At 46.8% G+C, this 15,835-nt stretch overlaps 1 protein-coding gene across 2 annotated transcripts in view; it reads right to left on the reverse strand.

The window, feature by feature from the left end:
- ATM (ATM serine/threonine kinase) overlaps positions 1 to 15,835 on the reverse strand; it is a 224,399-nt gene that overhangs the window by 161,708 nt on the left and 46,856 nt on the right. For both annotated transcript variants that reach the window (XM_078767645.1, XM_078767644.1), the window contains exons 10-11: positions 9,984 to 10,158; positions 9,681 to 9,865 (exon numbers count right to left, since the gene is read on the reverse strand). In XM_078767645.1, the coding sequence (XP_078623771.1) occupies positions 9,681 to 9,865; positions 9,984 to 10,158 (360 nt within the window). The remainder of the gene's footprint in view (positions 1 to 9,680; positions 9,866 to 9,983; positions 10,159 to 15,835) is intronic.

Below are 15,835 nucleotides of genomic sequence, written 5' to 3' on the forward strand. Positions count from 1 at the left end.
CTTCCCCATCACCCCTCCCCTCCAAATCTACCCACTTGCCCCTCCCCTCCAAATCTTCCCCATCACCCATCTTTTTCAAACCTTCCCCTTGCCCCTCCCCTCCAAATCTTCCCCATCACACATCCCTGAGAGGTCTCGTCTCTTCAAAGCTGTCCATGCGCGCTCGCTTTCGAAGTTAAGTAACTTTTCACAATTGTGTTTTTGTCGAAACTGTATCTTTCTCTCGGTGTATGTACCTATTGGGGTGTCTTTAATAGTATTCTTGGCGTTGGTTTTTCATACCTGTGTACAGAATCGTCGGTCTTTCTTATCGCGTATTCTGAGGCCTAAGTGTAGTACTAGGCTACCGTGTCCGACCTTGGCTTGAGGCTTTGTTTTTGTCTCAGCGGTTCTCCGATCGCGCTGCAATTACTTTCCGGTCTCTGTTTTTCACGGTCTTTTCATCCCATATTTCCTTGTTTTAAAATCTCAAAAAAAAAAAAAAAAAAAAAAAAACATTTCCTTATGTTCTTATTCGTTTATTCGTTCTTATTTGTTCGTTCGTTCTTTGACCACATTGTTTGTGATCACGTGATCACGTTGTTAAAAAATGTCTCATCTGACCCCTGAAGACCTGTATTCTGTCATATTCTATAACACCTTTTTCTTCTTCTATAAAAGGATGCTTTCGACTTGCTCACCAAATCTATTCATTCCAAAAAAAAAATCCATCTCTTATAGTGCATCTTTCATTCATTCCCTAAACTCTCCAGCACTCCATCCTCCCTCCAGCGTCCTCAAACGTATTTTTGACTCGAATGTCTCAAGAAACTCATTTTGCAATAAATGTTCATTTCCCATTAATCGTACATTTTTCAAAATCCCATCACCCCAAAATCCCATTTCCCATCACCCCTCACCTCTAAATCTACCCCCTTGCCCCTCCCCTCCAAATCTTCCCAATCACCCATTCCTTTCAAATCTCCCCCAACACCCCTCCCCTCCGAGACTCTCCCTCGCTCCTCCCCTCCTAGACTCCCCTCTCACCCCTCCTCCTCAAAGCGTCCTCCCCGCTTCTTCCCCCTTCCAACTTTCACCTTCATCTCCCTCAACCTTCTGCCTCGCTCTTCCCCCTCGTCAAATAACACCTCACTGCGCCTCTCCCAATCACCATCAAACCTTTTGTCTGCCCCATTCTTCCCTTTCTCCAAGCTATTCTGTAATCTCCGACACACCTTCAACAGCTCTCCCTACCTCTTCCTCCTCTTCCACATCTTACCCTACCGCTCCCCCCCCCCCCCCCCTGTTCTGTATCCGATGCTCCCCCTTCCTCTTCCTGAACAGTATGGACCTCAAACATCCGGGGCCTTCGCTCAAACTTGTCTGATCTCTCCATACAGGTTGCTTCTGACAAACCAGACGTGATCTGCTTAACAGAAACGTTCCTCCTTCATGATGTCTCTGATTCCTTGGTATCTCTCCCAGGTTACTCCCTCCTCCGGTATGATAGACCTGAGCCTCGTCCTGGAGGTGGGGTTGCTATCTTTATAAAAAACTCTCTTCCTCACTCGCCCTGCACTGCCCTCTCTCCACCTCACCCCCAGGAATACCTTTAGCTACGGCTTCCCCTTCGCTCCCACCTTTTGTTCATATGTGTGTTGTACCGTCCACCAAACAGTGATGACTCCATCTACATCTCGCTGTCTGAGAATATGGACCAACTTCTATCTACCCATCCAAACTCTCTCTTCCTCATATGTGGTGATTTCAACTGTCACCATGCCAGTTGGCTGGGTGTGGGTACCTCTCTCACCAGCCATGGCTCTTCAGCAAAGGACTTCTGTGACTCACTGGGACTGACACAATCTGTCAATTTCCCGACCCGGATTTCAGTCAACGGAGCATCTTCTCTTCTGGACTTGGTTATGACTAACTTCCCTGAAAATGTCTGCTGCTCTTCTTCTGCTCCAATCGGCTCTTCTGATCATGTGCTTGTTAAAGTGGACATCTCTCTGAACATTCTCAGAGAGCCTCCTCAGCGTCGACGAGTCTGGCATTTCACTCAGGCCAACTGGCACGCCCTTCAAGCAGCCATCAATCATCTGGACTGGTCTCCCATCTCTACTGCCTCTGACATAAATTCTTCCTGGGAATTCTTCCAAAGCAAACTGCTCTCTCTCATGCACAGATTTATCCCATCTCGTCTTCTGTTGTCATACCCTTCCTCCCGTCCATGGTACACGGAATCTTGTGGTGAGGCTATTGCCCAGAAACAACTTGCTTTCGTCTCCTGGAAAGCAAACCCAACGGAAGGAAATCTCATTTCCTTTCACAAAGCCCGAAACAAGTGTGTGTCCACCCTCAGGAGAGCCAGGAAACAATATCTCTCTGTTCTCAGGACCGAACTCTCTTATCTGTCTCCCTCTTTAAAATCCTGGTGGCGTCTGGTCAAATCTGTTTCTGGTGTTTGTTCCCCCTCCATCCCCTCCCTCACCTCAAATGGCCACACGGCTGACTCCGCACGTGAAAAAGCTGAATGCCTCAACTCTGTGTTTGCCTCTAAATCTTGTGTCCCAAACCCATCCCTCTCTGTACCCACCATACCCAGTCGTACCCAGCTGCTCCTGGACTCTGTGTCCTTTCCTCCTGACAAGGTGGAAAAGTTTCTGTCAACCCTCGACTCGGATTCTACAACTGGACCTGACGGCATCAGCCCACGGGTCCTAAAATCCTGTTCTTCCGCTCTTTCACTCCCTCTCTCTGTTCTCTTCACCCTCTCTTTTGCTCAAGGTCATCTTCCATCTGCTTGGAAATCTGCCAACATCACCGCTTTGCACAAAAAAGGTGCAAAAAGAGATCCCAGCAACTACAGACCAATCAGCCTTCTCCCAATTATCATCAAAGTCATGGAATCCATCATTGCTTCAGATATGAAATCTTTCCTCTTCTCCAATGGCTTGATCTCTGATCATCAATTTGGTTTCAGACCTGGACACTCTACTCTGGACATGCTGCTTCTGCTTTCTCAACAATGGATGGAGGTCCTCAATGCCAAACAGGAAATTAGAGCAGTCTCCCTTGACATATCACGTGCCTTCGATACGGTCTGGCACCCCGCTCTGCTCACCAAACTCTCCTCTTTTGGTATCCATGGAAATCTCCACGCATGGCTGGCGGACCTCCTCTCTAGTCGTAGTCAACGTGTGGCCCTGAATGGGTTTCTCTCATCTCCTCTTCCTGTTCAGGCTGGAGTTCCACAAGGCAGTGTTCTGGGCCCTGTGCTTTTTCTGGTCTTCATCAATGATCTCTCTGACTCTCTTGAAAATCCTCTGTATCTCTTTGCTGATGACTCTACTCTCTGTCGCTCCATTCTTCATCCCTCAGATCGGCAGTCTGCAGCCTCCTCACTCTCTGCAGACCTGGACAAAATCACAGACTGGGCAAACAAGTGGAACATGTCTTTCAATCCTGACAAATCTCACACTCTTACGATGTCTCTCTGAAAAGACCGACTGGACAAACCTCCCATCCACTTTCTGAATAATCCTCTCCAAGAAGTTCTGTCACTCAAGCTTTTGGGTCTCACTATCTGCCATGATCTTTCCTGGGAAAACCACATTTCAAATCTGGCCTCCAAAGCCAGTCGCCGACTGGGCATCCTCCGTCGTGCGAAGTCCTTCCTTGGCACAGCTGAGCTCCTCACCACATACAAGGCTTTCATCCGCAGCTCAATGGAATACTGCTCTCCCCTCTGGGCTGGTGCTCCTGCCTCACACCTAGCTCGTCTTCACGCTGTTGAAACCAAAGCATTCAGAATCATTGGAATCTCCCGCGATGAAGCTAACTCCAAGGGCCTCTCACTCACTCACCGCAGGCAGGTTGGTGGTCTTTCCGTCTTCTACCGACTCCTCTTTGGGCTCTGTCCCGCAAATATTCCTACAGGTCGCACAAGATCTGCCTGCAACCCTCTTATGGTCAAACTGCCAAAATCAAGACTCTCTGCTCACCTTCACTCCTTCATTCCTCTTTTCTCCCGCCTCTGGAACAAACTCCCTCACTCTCTTCAATCCCACTCCACCCTCCAGGTCTTTAAAACAGCTGTTCACCACCATCTCTTATCTTCCCCCATCCAAAACCTTGATCTTTTCTACCCCTGCTAATTTCACCCCAATTCCACTTTTTTGAAATACCAACTTCTGTCCTGGAAGTCCTTGGTGCCCTTGTGTTTTATACTTCTCCCTCCCCCCCCCCCCCCCCACCCCCTCCCCACGCATCCTCCCCCCAAGCCCTCTCCCTTCCACACATCTCCCTGCTCTCAAATGTTGTGTTTGTGTGCTTCCCCTTCTCTCCCCATCTTGTTTTCCGCTCCCTCTTTTTGTACACCGCACCTTTCCTATGCCTTCTCCAGGCATTGCAAATCGTCATTGCCGGGCACCGAAGGGGGCTCGGCAGTGACGCACGCTGAAAGAGAGTACTCAGTTTTCACTCTCGTTGTTTGTTTTCTTGCTTTCTTGTTTGTTTGTTTGTTTGTCCGGACGATATCTCAGCCATCCTTTGAGCTAGGAAGCTGAAATTTCGGCACAATAGTGAGCAAGTCCTTTGTCAAAAACAGTATTTTTTGTTTTTTGATTAATCAATAAATCGAGGAGTTATTTAATTATTAGCGATTAATTAAGTACTTATTTAATTAATCAAATTTCCTTTCTCTTCTGACCATTAACTCAGGCACCTTTTGAGTTAGGAAGCTGATATTTGGACATGCCAATGACCAGGTGATTTGGCTGCAAAGGCTATTTTTGATTTATGAATTAATCAAGTAATCGATTAATTATTTAATTATTCGATTAATGACTAAAAAAATTTTTTTTTTTAAGTTACAGATTCTGATGAAATAGTGGTAGTTTATGTGTTCTCTGACCAAATTGATTAATAATTTAATTTTTTTATGATTATTATTTCTTTATTTTCATTATTAATCATTTATTTATTTTCTTTCTCATTTGGCCAATATCTCAGGCACCTTTTGAGCTCGGAAGCTAATATTTGGACATGAGTAACCAAGTGATGTGGCTATCAAGGATATTTTTGATTTATTGATCAATCAATTAATCGATTAATTATTTAATTATTCGATTAATTACAAAAAAAAAAAAAAAAAAAAATCAGTTCCAGATTCTGATGAAATGGTGGTGGTTTATGTGTTCTGTGACCGAATTGATTAATAATTTAATTTTTTAATGATTATTATTTATTTATTTTCATTATTAATCATTTATTTATTTTCTTTCTCATTTGGACAATATCTCAGGCACGTTTTGAGCTGGTAAGCTAATATTTGGACATGACAGTGACCAAGTGATGTGGCTATCAAGGATATTTTTGATTTATTGATTAATCATTTAATCTATTAATTATTTATTGATTAATCGATTAATTATTTATTGAGTAATCAATTAATTATTTAATTTTTTATAAATGACTTGTTTAATTAGATTTCTAAAAGATACATCTTCGGATGAAGCACTAGTGGTTTAGTTATGCTATTAGCCAATTGATTATGAAAATATTTTGTGATAATCTTTTATTGATTTTAATTATACAATGAATCAATCAATTAGTGTACACCTCTCCCTCCCAATGCAGCCTCAATGAGCTGCACTGCGGTATTGCCGGGCGCCAGAGGCGCCCCGGCAATGCCGCGCTGTAGGATATTTAATTATTTGGCAAGGGGGCGGTGTACTTTGAATGTATGTGTACTTGTCTTGTTATATATTTTGTTTGTCTGGTTGATTTGTTTGTGAAGTAAATGTTAGCTCTTTCACGAGCCTCGATTCAGTATACAACAACAAAAAAATAAAAAATAAAAAAAATAAATAAAAAACATCCCTTTCAAATCTTCCCCCTTGCCCCTCCCCTCCAAATCCTTCCCATCACCCATCCCTTTCAAATCTCACCCCTTGCCCCTTCCCTCCTAAACTCCCCCCACACCCATCCCCTCCGAGACTCTCCCTCGCCCCTCCCCTCCGAGACTCCCCTCTCACCCCTCCTCCTCAAAGCGTCCTCCCCACTTCTTCCCCCTTCCAACTTTCACCTTCATCTTCATCTCCCCCAACCTTCTGACTCGCTCTTCCCCCTACCCAAATAACACCTCACTGTGCCTCACCCAATTACCATCAAACCTTTTGTCCACACCATCCTTCCCTTTCTCCAAGCTATTCTGAAATCGCTGACACACCTTCAACAGCTCTCCCTACCTCTTTCTCCTCTTCCACATCTTACCCTACCGCTCCCCCCCCCCCCCCCCCCTCCTGTTCTGTATCCGATGCTCCCCCTTCCTCTTCATTAACGGTATGGACCTCAAACATCCGGGGCCTTCGCTCAAACTTGACTGATCTCTCCATACAGGTTGCTTCTGACAAACCAGACATGATCTGCTTAACAAAAACGTTCCTCCTTCATGATGTCTCTGATTCCTTGGTATCTCTCCCAGGTTACTCCCTCCTCCGGTATGATAGACCTGAGCCTCGTCCTGGAGGTGGGGTTGCTATCTTTATTAAAAAAAACTCTCTTCCTCACTCGCCCTGCACTGCCCTCTCTCCACCTCACCCCCAGGAATAACTCTGGCTACGGCTTCCCCTTCGCTCCCACCTCTTGTTCATATGTGTGTTGTACCGTCCACCCAACAGTGATGACTCCATCTACATCTCGCTGTCTGATAATATGGACCAACTTCTATCTACCCCTTCCCAACTCTCTCTTCCTCACATGTGGTGATTTCATTTGTCACCATGCCAGTTGGCTGGGTGTGGGTAACTCTCTCACCAGCCATGGCTCCTCAGCAAAGGACTTCTGCGACTCACTGGGACTGACACAATCTGTCAATTTCCCGACCCGGATCTCAGTCAACGGAGCATCTTCTCTTCTGGACTTGGTTATGACAAACTTCCCTGCAAATGTCTGCTGCTCTTCTTCTGCTCCAATCGGCTCATCTGATCATGTTCTTGTTAAAGTGGACATCTCTCTGACCATTCTCAGAGAGCCTCCTCAGCGTCGACGTGTCTGGCATTTCACTCAGGCCAACTGGCAGGGTCTTCAAGCAGCCATCAATCATCTGGACTGGTCTCCCATCTCTACCGCCTCTGACATCAACTCATCCTGGGAATTCTTCCAAAGTAAATTGCTCTCTCTCTCATGCACAGATTTATCCCATCTCGTCTTCAGTTGTCATACCCGTCCTCCCGTCCATGGTACACGGATTCTTGTGGTGAGGCTGTTGCCCAGAAACAACTTGCCTTCGTCTCCTGGAAAGCAAATCCAATGGAAGGAAATCTCATTTCCTTTCACAAAGTCTGAAACAAGTGTGTGTCCACCCTCAGGGGAGCCAGGAAACGATATCTCTCCGTTCTCAAGACCGAACTCTCTTATCTGTCTCCCTCTTCCAAATCCTGGTGGCGTCTGGTCAAATCTGTTTCTGGTGTTTGTTCCCACTCCATCCCCTCCCTCACCTCAAACGGCTACACAGCTGACTCCGCACGTGAAAAAGCTGAATGCCTCAACTCTGTGTTTGCCTCTAAATCTTGTGTCCCAAACCCATCCCTCTCTGTATCCACCGTACCCACTCGTACCCAGCTGCTCCTGGACTCTGTGTCCTTTCCTCCTGACAAGGTGGAAAAGCTTCTGTCAACTCGTGACTCTGATTCTGCAACTGGACCTGAGGGCATCAGCCCACGGGTCCTAAAATCCTGTTCTTCCGCTCTTTCAATCCCTCTCTCTGTTCTCTTCACCCTCTCTTTTGCTCAAGGTCATCTGCCATCTGCTTGGAAATCAGCCAACATCACCGCTTTGCACAAAAAATGTGCAAAAACAGATCCTAGCAACGACAGACCAATCAGCCTTCTCCCAATTATCAGCAAAGTCATGGAATCCATCATTGCTTCGGATATGAAATCTTTCCTCTTCTCCAATGGCTTGATCTCTGATCATCAATTTGGTTTCAGACCTGGACACTCGACTCTGGACATGCTGCTTCTGCTTTATCAACAATGGATGGAGGTCCTCAATGCCAAACAGGAAATTAGAGCTGTCTCCCTTGACATACCACGTGCCTTCGATACGGTCTGGCACCCCGCTCTGCTCACCAAACTCTCCTCCTTTGGTATCCATGGAAATCTCCACGCATGGCTGGCGGACCTCCTCTCTAGTCGTAGTCAACGTGTGGCCCTGAATGGGTTTCTCTCATCTCCTCTTCCTGTTCAGGCTGGAGTTCCCCAAGGCAGTGTTCTGGGTCCTGTGCTTTTTCTGGTCTTCATCAATGATCTCTCTGACTCTCTTGAAAATCCTCTCTATCTCTTTGCTGATGACTCTACTCTCTGTCGTTCCATTCCTCATCCCTCAGATCGGCAGTCTGCAGCCTCCTCACTCTCTGCAGACCTGGACAAAATCACAAACTGGGCAAACAAGTCGAACATGTCTTTCAATCCTGGCAAATCTCACACTCTTACGATGTCTCGACAAAAAGACCGAATGGACAACCCTCCCATCCACTTTCTGAATAATCCTCTCCAAGAAGTTCTGTCACTCAAGCTTTTGGGTCTCACTATCTGCCATGATCTTTCCTGGGAAAACCACATTTCAAATCTGGCCTCCAAAGCCAGTCGCCGACTGGGCATCCTCCGTCGTGCGAAGTCCTTCCTTGGCACACCTGAGCTCCTCACCACATACAAGGCTTTCATCCGCAGCTCAATGGAATACTGCTCTCCGCTCTGGGCTGGTGCTCCTGCCTCACACCTAGCTCGTCTTCACGCTGTTGAAACCAAAGCGTTCAGAATCATTGGAATCTCCCGCGATGAAGCTAACTCCGAGGGCCTTTCACTCACTCACCGCAGGCAGGTTGGTGGTCTTTCCGTCCTCAACCGACTCCTCTCCAGCCTTGCCCCCCCCCCCCCCCCCCCAGCTCTCTCTGGGCTCTGTCCCCCAAATATTCCTACGGGTCGCACAAGATCTGCCTGCAACCCTCTTATGGTTAAACTGCCAAAATCAAGACTCTCTGCTCACCTTCACTCCTTCATTCCTGTTTTCTCCCGACTCTGGAACAAACTCCGTCACTCTCTTCAATCCCACTCATCCCTCCAGGTCTTTAAAACAGCGGTTCACCACCATCTCTTATCTTCCCCCATCCAAAACCTTGATCTTTTCTACCCCCACTAATTTCATCCCAAATCCACTTTTTTGAAATACCAACTTCTTTCCTGGAAATCCTTGGTGTCCTTGTGTTTTATACTTCTCCCACCCCCCCCCCCCTTCCCACGCCTCCTCCCCCCAAGCCTTCTCCCTCCCACACATCTCCCGATGTCCCTGCTCTCAAATGTTGTGTTTGTGTGCTTCCCCTTTTCTCCCCATCTTGTCTCCCGCTCCCTCTTTTTATTTCTTTTGTTTGTCTGTTTGATTTTCTTTGTGTGATAAATGTTAACTCTTTCACGAGCCTCGATTTTGTATACAAAAAAAAAGAAGCTATAAGGCAACAAAAGGTGAAAATTTTGAAAGGGGGTGCAGACTTTCTATCGGCACTGTAAGTTATTTTGGCAAGACTGAGCAGTACAATGACAGTAGGGCATCAACTACAAGTCATACCACACCATGGCACACAAAACAGTGCAACATAATCTGCTGCAATTTCCTCCAAAAAAAAAAACACACAGTACCGACATGGCTTGCAAGCAAGTAAGATCTCCCAGGCAGCATCTGGGATTTGCACAAATCCCCGAGAGAGCAGCATTTGAAGCAGAGCCAGGCCCGGCCGTTGTACGGGTAAACGCCAACCGGCCACACCACGGGCCACACTGTTCCATATTTTCACCCACACCGAATGCAACTGTTCCACTCCTGCCTGTCCCAGAGAAATGTAATAATAAATCTACCAGTTTTACACGAATATATATAAAGGCCCTTTCACATATATGCGTTGACAGGGAGCATTAATAATTTAGAGGCCAATGTGAATTTACCTCAGGGTGTGTGGCAGCAAGACGGAGCAAACATCGCAGAGAGACCATTACTGTGTGGTCGTGCTGATGGCTAGAAGTGTGCAGCAAGCGAAGCAGTGCGGAGATAATTTTTGGGACAGCCCATGATGGTATGGAGTCAGGGAACCTTATGAGCAACTGCAAAAGCACCTGCAACCTGTAGTCGAGTTGATGTAAACATTGGTGGAAGGGAGGAAGAACAAGAGTGAGGATTACTTTGCAATACATCTACCCTACTGGTGGCAATGAATGTTTTTTTTTTAAACATATTATAAAAATTGATGAAACACCTGAAACTCGAACTTGTTCTGCAACTTTTTTTTTCTTTTTTTTGTATAGAAGATTCAGGCTCACATAAGAGCTAACATTAATCACAAAAAAACGGACACATAAAACAAATAATAAAGGGAGCAGAGGACAAGATCGGGACAACAAGTACATTTGAGAGCAGGGACATCGGGAGATCTGTGGGAGAGGGCTTGGGGAGAGGAGGCATGGGAAGGGGGGTGGTGGTGGTAGTGGGAGAGGTATAAAATACGTGGACACTCCTAGGACTTCCAGGAAAGAAGTCGGCATTTCAAAAAAGTGGATCTGGAGTGAATTAACAGGGGTAGAAAAGATCAAGGTTTTGGATGGGGGAGGAAAAGAGATGGTGGTGAACAGCTGTTTTAAAGACCTGGAGGGATGAGTGGGATTGAAGAGAGTGAGGGAGTTTGTTCCAGAGGCGGGAGGAAAGAGGAATGAAGGAGTGAAGGTGAGCAGAGAGTCTTGATTTTGGCAGTTTCACCAGAAGATGGTTGCTGGCAGATCTTGTGCGTCCTGCAGGAATATGTGGGGGACAGAACACAGACAGACAGGGGGAGCATGGCCGGAGAGGAGTCGGTAGAACACAGAAAGACCACCTACCTGCCTGCAGACAGAGAGAGAGAAAGGCCCTCAGAATAAGCTTCATCGTGGGAGATTCCAATGATTATGAATGCTTTGGCTTCAACCGCGTGAAGCCAAGCTAGGTGTGAGGCAGGAGCACCAGCCCAGAGGGGAGAGCAGTATTCCATTAAGCTGCGGATGAAAGCCTTGATTGTGGTGAGGATCTGAGGTGTGCCAAGAAGGGACTTCGCACACGGAGGTGCCCAGGCGGTGACTGGCTTTGGAGACCAGATTGGAAATGTGGTTTTCCCAGGAAAGATCATGGCAGATAGTGAGACCCAAAAGCTTGAGTGACAGAACTTCTTGGAGAGGATTGTTGAGAACGTAGAAAGGAGGGTTGTCCAGTCGGTCTTTTCGGAGAGACATAGTGAGAGTGTGAGATTTGTCAGGATTGAAAGACATGTTCCACTTGTTGGACCAGTCTGTGATTTTGTCCAGGTCTGCAGAGAGTGAGGAGGCTGCAGACTGCCGATCTGAGTGATGAGGTATGGCGTGGCAGAGAGTGGAGTCATCAGCAAAGAGAAAGAGAGGATTTTCCAGAGTCAGAGAGATCATTGATGAAGACCACAAAAAGCACTCTGCCTTGGGGAACTCCAGCCAGAACAGAAGGGGAGATGAGAGAAATCCATTCAGGGACACACGTTGACTATGACCAGAGAGGAAGTCTGCAAGCCATGCGTGATTTCCATGGATACCATAGGAAGAGAGTTTGGCGAGCAGAGCGGGGTGCCAGACCGTATCGAAGGCACGTGATATGTCAAGGGAGACAGCTCTAATTTCCTGTTTGGCATTAAGGACCTCCATCCATTGTTGAGACAGCAGGAGCAGCATGTCCTGAGTAGAATGACCTGGTCTCAAACCAAATTGATGGTCAGAGATCAAGCCATTGGAGAAGAGGAAGGATTTGATGTCCGAAGCAATGATGGATTCCATGACTTTGCTGATCATTGGGAGCAGGTTGATTGGTCTGTAGTTGCAGGGATCTGTTTTTGCACATTTTTTGTGTAAAGCGGTAATGTTGACTGATTTCCAAGCTGATGGCAGATGACCTTGAGCAAAAGAGAGGGTGAAGAGAACAAAGAGAAGGTGTGACAAAGCGACAGAGCAGGCTTTTAGGACCTGTGTGCTGATGCCGTCTGGTCCAGTTGCAGAATCAGAGTCGAGGATTGACAGAAACTTCTCCACCTTGTTAGGAGAGGACACAGAGTCCAGGAGCAGCTGGGTTCGACTGGGTATGGTGGGTACAGAGAGAGACGGGTTTGGGACACAAGATTTTGAGGCAAACACAGAGTTGAGACATTCAGATTTTTCATGTGTGGAGTCAGCTGTGTAGCCGTTTGAGGTAAGGGAGGGGATGGAGGGGGAACAAACACCAGAAACAGATTTGACCAGATGCCACCAGGACTTCAAAGAAGGAGACAGATTTGAGAGTTCAGTCTTGAGAGTGGAGAGATATTGTTTACTGGCTCTCCTGAGGGTTGATTGCGGAGAGTATGGATGGACTAAAGGAGAAGATGAACAAGTGGAAGGAATGTTTGGAGGTCTGAAGGTCTGAAGGTGAATATCGGAAAAACAAAGGTGATGGCAAGTGGTAAAGCATGTGGTGAGGTGGAAAGAACTGGAAAGTGGCCGTGTGCTGTGTGCAGGAAGGGTGTCGGAGTGAACTCCATTCAATGTACAATGTGCGCTGAGTGGGTTCATAAAAAATGTAGTGGTCTGAGAGGGTCATTAACGAGTGTGGCAGCTACATTCAACCAGTGTGGCAGTGTAAGGTGTGCACAGAGGGAGCTGCAGATGGAGGAAATGTTGAGTTGGATCTTCGAGACGGCATGAAGCTGAAAGGTGTCAAAACATTTTGCTACCTAGGAGACATGCTGAATGGAGAAGGTGGATCAGACTTGGCAACGGTTGTGAGAGTGAGATGTGCATGGAAGAAGTTTCGGGAACTGAGTGGCGTGCTGACGAGGAGGGGAGTGTCGTTGAAGCCGAAGGGAAAGGTGTATGCTGCATGTGTGAGAAGTGTTATGATTTATGGGAGCGAGACATGGGTAATGAACGTAGAGCAGCAATGAAGACTGTAAAGGGTAGAAATGCGAATGGTTCGGTGGATGTGCGGAGTATCGTTGAGAGAGAGGAAGACAAATGATGAATTGTGAAAGATGATGGGAATAGAGCCTGTGATGGATGCTGTGAAAAGAAACAGGTTGAGATGGTTTGGTCATGTGTTGAGGAAGGGTGAGAGTGACTGGTTGAGAAGAGTGATGGAAAGGAATGTAGAAGGAAGTGGAGGACGGGGAAGACCGAGAAAGACTTGGCTAAAGGTGGTGGAAAAAGAAATGCGGGCAAGGGGGTTAATAAGGGGAGATGCAGAAAATAGGGCAAAATGGAAAAGACTGTCATGGGACCCGCAAGGCTAACCCCCGCTCTAGCAGGAAAAATGGCCTTAAAATGCCTGCTGTGTGTTTTGTTGCTCTCCTGAGGGTAGACACACACTTGTTCCGAGTTTTGTGAAAGGAAATGAGATTGCCTTCCGTTGGATTTGCCTTCCAGGAGGCAAAGGCAAGTTTGTTTCAGGGCAACTGCCTCATAACAAGATTCCGTGTACCATGGATGGGAGGAAGGGTATGACAACTGAAGACGAGATGGGATAAATCTGTGCATGAGAGAGAGCAATTTACTTTGGAAGAATTCCCAGGATGAGTTGATGTCAGAGGCAGGAGAGATGGGAGACCAGTCTAGATGATTGATGGCTGCTTGAAGACCATGCCAGTTGGCCTGAGTGAAATGCCAGACTCGCCGACGCTGAGGAGGCTCTCTGAGAATGGCTAGAGAGATGTACACTTTAACAAGCATATGGTCAGATGAACCGATTGGAGCAGAAGAAGAGCAGCAGACATTTGCAGGGAAGTTTGTCATAACCAAGTCTAGAAGAGAAGATGCTCCGTTGACTGAGATCCGGGTCGGGAAATTGACAGATTGTGTCAGTCCCAGTTGGTCGCAGAAGTCCTTTGCTGAGGTGACATGGCTGGTGTGAGAGGTACCCACACCCATCCAGCTGGCATGATGACAGTTGAAATCACCATATATGAGGAAGAGAGAGTTGGGATGAGTAGATAGAAGTTGGTCCATGTTATCAGACAGCGAGGTGTAGATGGAGTCATCACTCTTTGGTGGTCAGTACAACACACATACGAACAAAAGGTGGGAGCGAAGGGGAAGCCGTAGACAGAGATACTCCTGGGGGTGAGGTGGAAAGAAGGCAGTGCAGGGAGAGTGAGGAAGAGAGTTTTTGATAAAGATAGCAACCACACCTCCAGGACGAGGCTCAGATCTATCATTCCGGAGGAGCGAGTAACCAGGGAGAGATAATAAGGAATCAGATACATCTTGAAGGAGGAAAGTTTCTGTTAAGCAGATTAAGTCTGGTTTGTCAGAAGCAACCTGTATGGAGAGATCAATCAGGTTTGAGCAAAGGCCCCAGATGTTTGAGGTCCATACCGTTAAAGAAGAGGAAGGGGGAGCATCGGATGCAGGACAGGGGAGGGGAGGGGTAGGGTAAGATGAGGAAGAGGAGGCAGAGGTAGGGAGCGCTGTTGATAGTGTGTCAGAGATTTCAGAAGAGCTAGGAGAAAGGGAAGGATGAGGAGGTGTTATGGATTCGTCACTTCCGTTGTTGTGGTTTTCATCCACTGTAAGCATTTTTGGTTCCATGTACTATTATTGTTATCGTTTAAGTGAAATAGAGATTACTATTTTTAAAAGGTAAAAAAAAGTTAATGTTTTAAATGAAACCGGAACTGGACGACGACGAAGAGGAAGAAGAAGAGGAGGAGGAAAAGAAGGCAGAGCGAGTGAGTTCGACAAGAAAGCCGAGCTGCTTTGAGGTCTGGAGCGAACGTTGGCAAACAAGGGTCACGAGTGAACTTTGGGTTTCCCGGGAAAGTGATTCCTGCGACAGAGTTGTCATCGCTGTGACAGATAAACCTGCGTGACAGGTTTTGCGGTCGATTCCGAAGAGAATCGTTGGAGTGCCATTACGTCTCGAGAACGGGCCGTTGGCCATTTTGACTCGCACCCGATTTTCGCATCGCTCCAGGTTTTTCACCTCGCTTCAACCATTTTCACCACATCCAGACATTAATCTGGTGTGTGTGTGAAACGTGTATTTTGAATGGGAAATTGCGGTTCGCCGAGTGGGAGCCATTGAACATCCATACCAGAAGGTGTGATTTCCCCGTCGCTTCGGGAGGGTGCCTTCGCCCATCTTTGGCAGTGTGACTGTCAACCGAGCGGGATTCTGGTTTCGATACGACATCGTTCTGACGAGCCAATCAGCGCGAGGAGCGGTAACGACAGCCATCGCTGCTCGTTCATTTCTGAACTCTTTTAAATGAATTCTTCATCGATCTTGAACGCGATTTGCAATGGCGAACGTTCGTAGGTTTGAAAAGTCGATGAATAAATCAGCAGTTATTGTCACTGGTGAAGATTCTGTATTTTGGACAAAATTGTCGCAAGGTTCTGCAAGTACCTTCACTGCAGCCCTTGACCCAATGATGGCATCACACAAAGTAACCCAACACAGCACCGTTTCAGATCCACAGGATGAAAATTCCATTTCGGCTGCTGTTCCCAGCTACATTGAGTTAGACCAAGTTAAGGAGACCGATTCCCACAGAGTTGAGATGGGTGAGCATGACTTGTTCAAAGGATTTATTGGGCATGAAGGTCAAATAGAGAAGTTGCCATCATATGAACCGTGGTCCACCTTTGAGACGAAGATTTTGCCAAACGATGAAAACTATGGCAGCTATTTGGTTACCAATGATGTCGCCACCAAAAATGAGCCTCCAGCAACAAAAGAACGTTCTTCCATTAGTGACTGGTCCACTCTTGATTCACTTGAG

This window comes from Myxine glutinosa, chromosome 13 (genome assembly GCF_964187855.1).
Source record: "Myxine glutinosa chromosome 13, kmMyxGlut1.1, whole genome shotgun sequence".
Lineage (NCBI taxonomy): Eukaryota > Metazoa > Chordata > Myxini > Myxiniformes > Myxinidae > Myxine > Myxine glutinosa.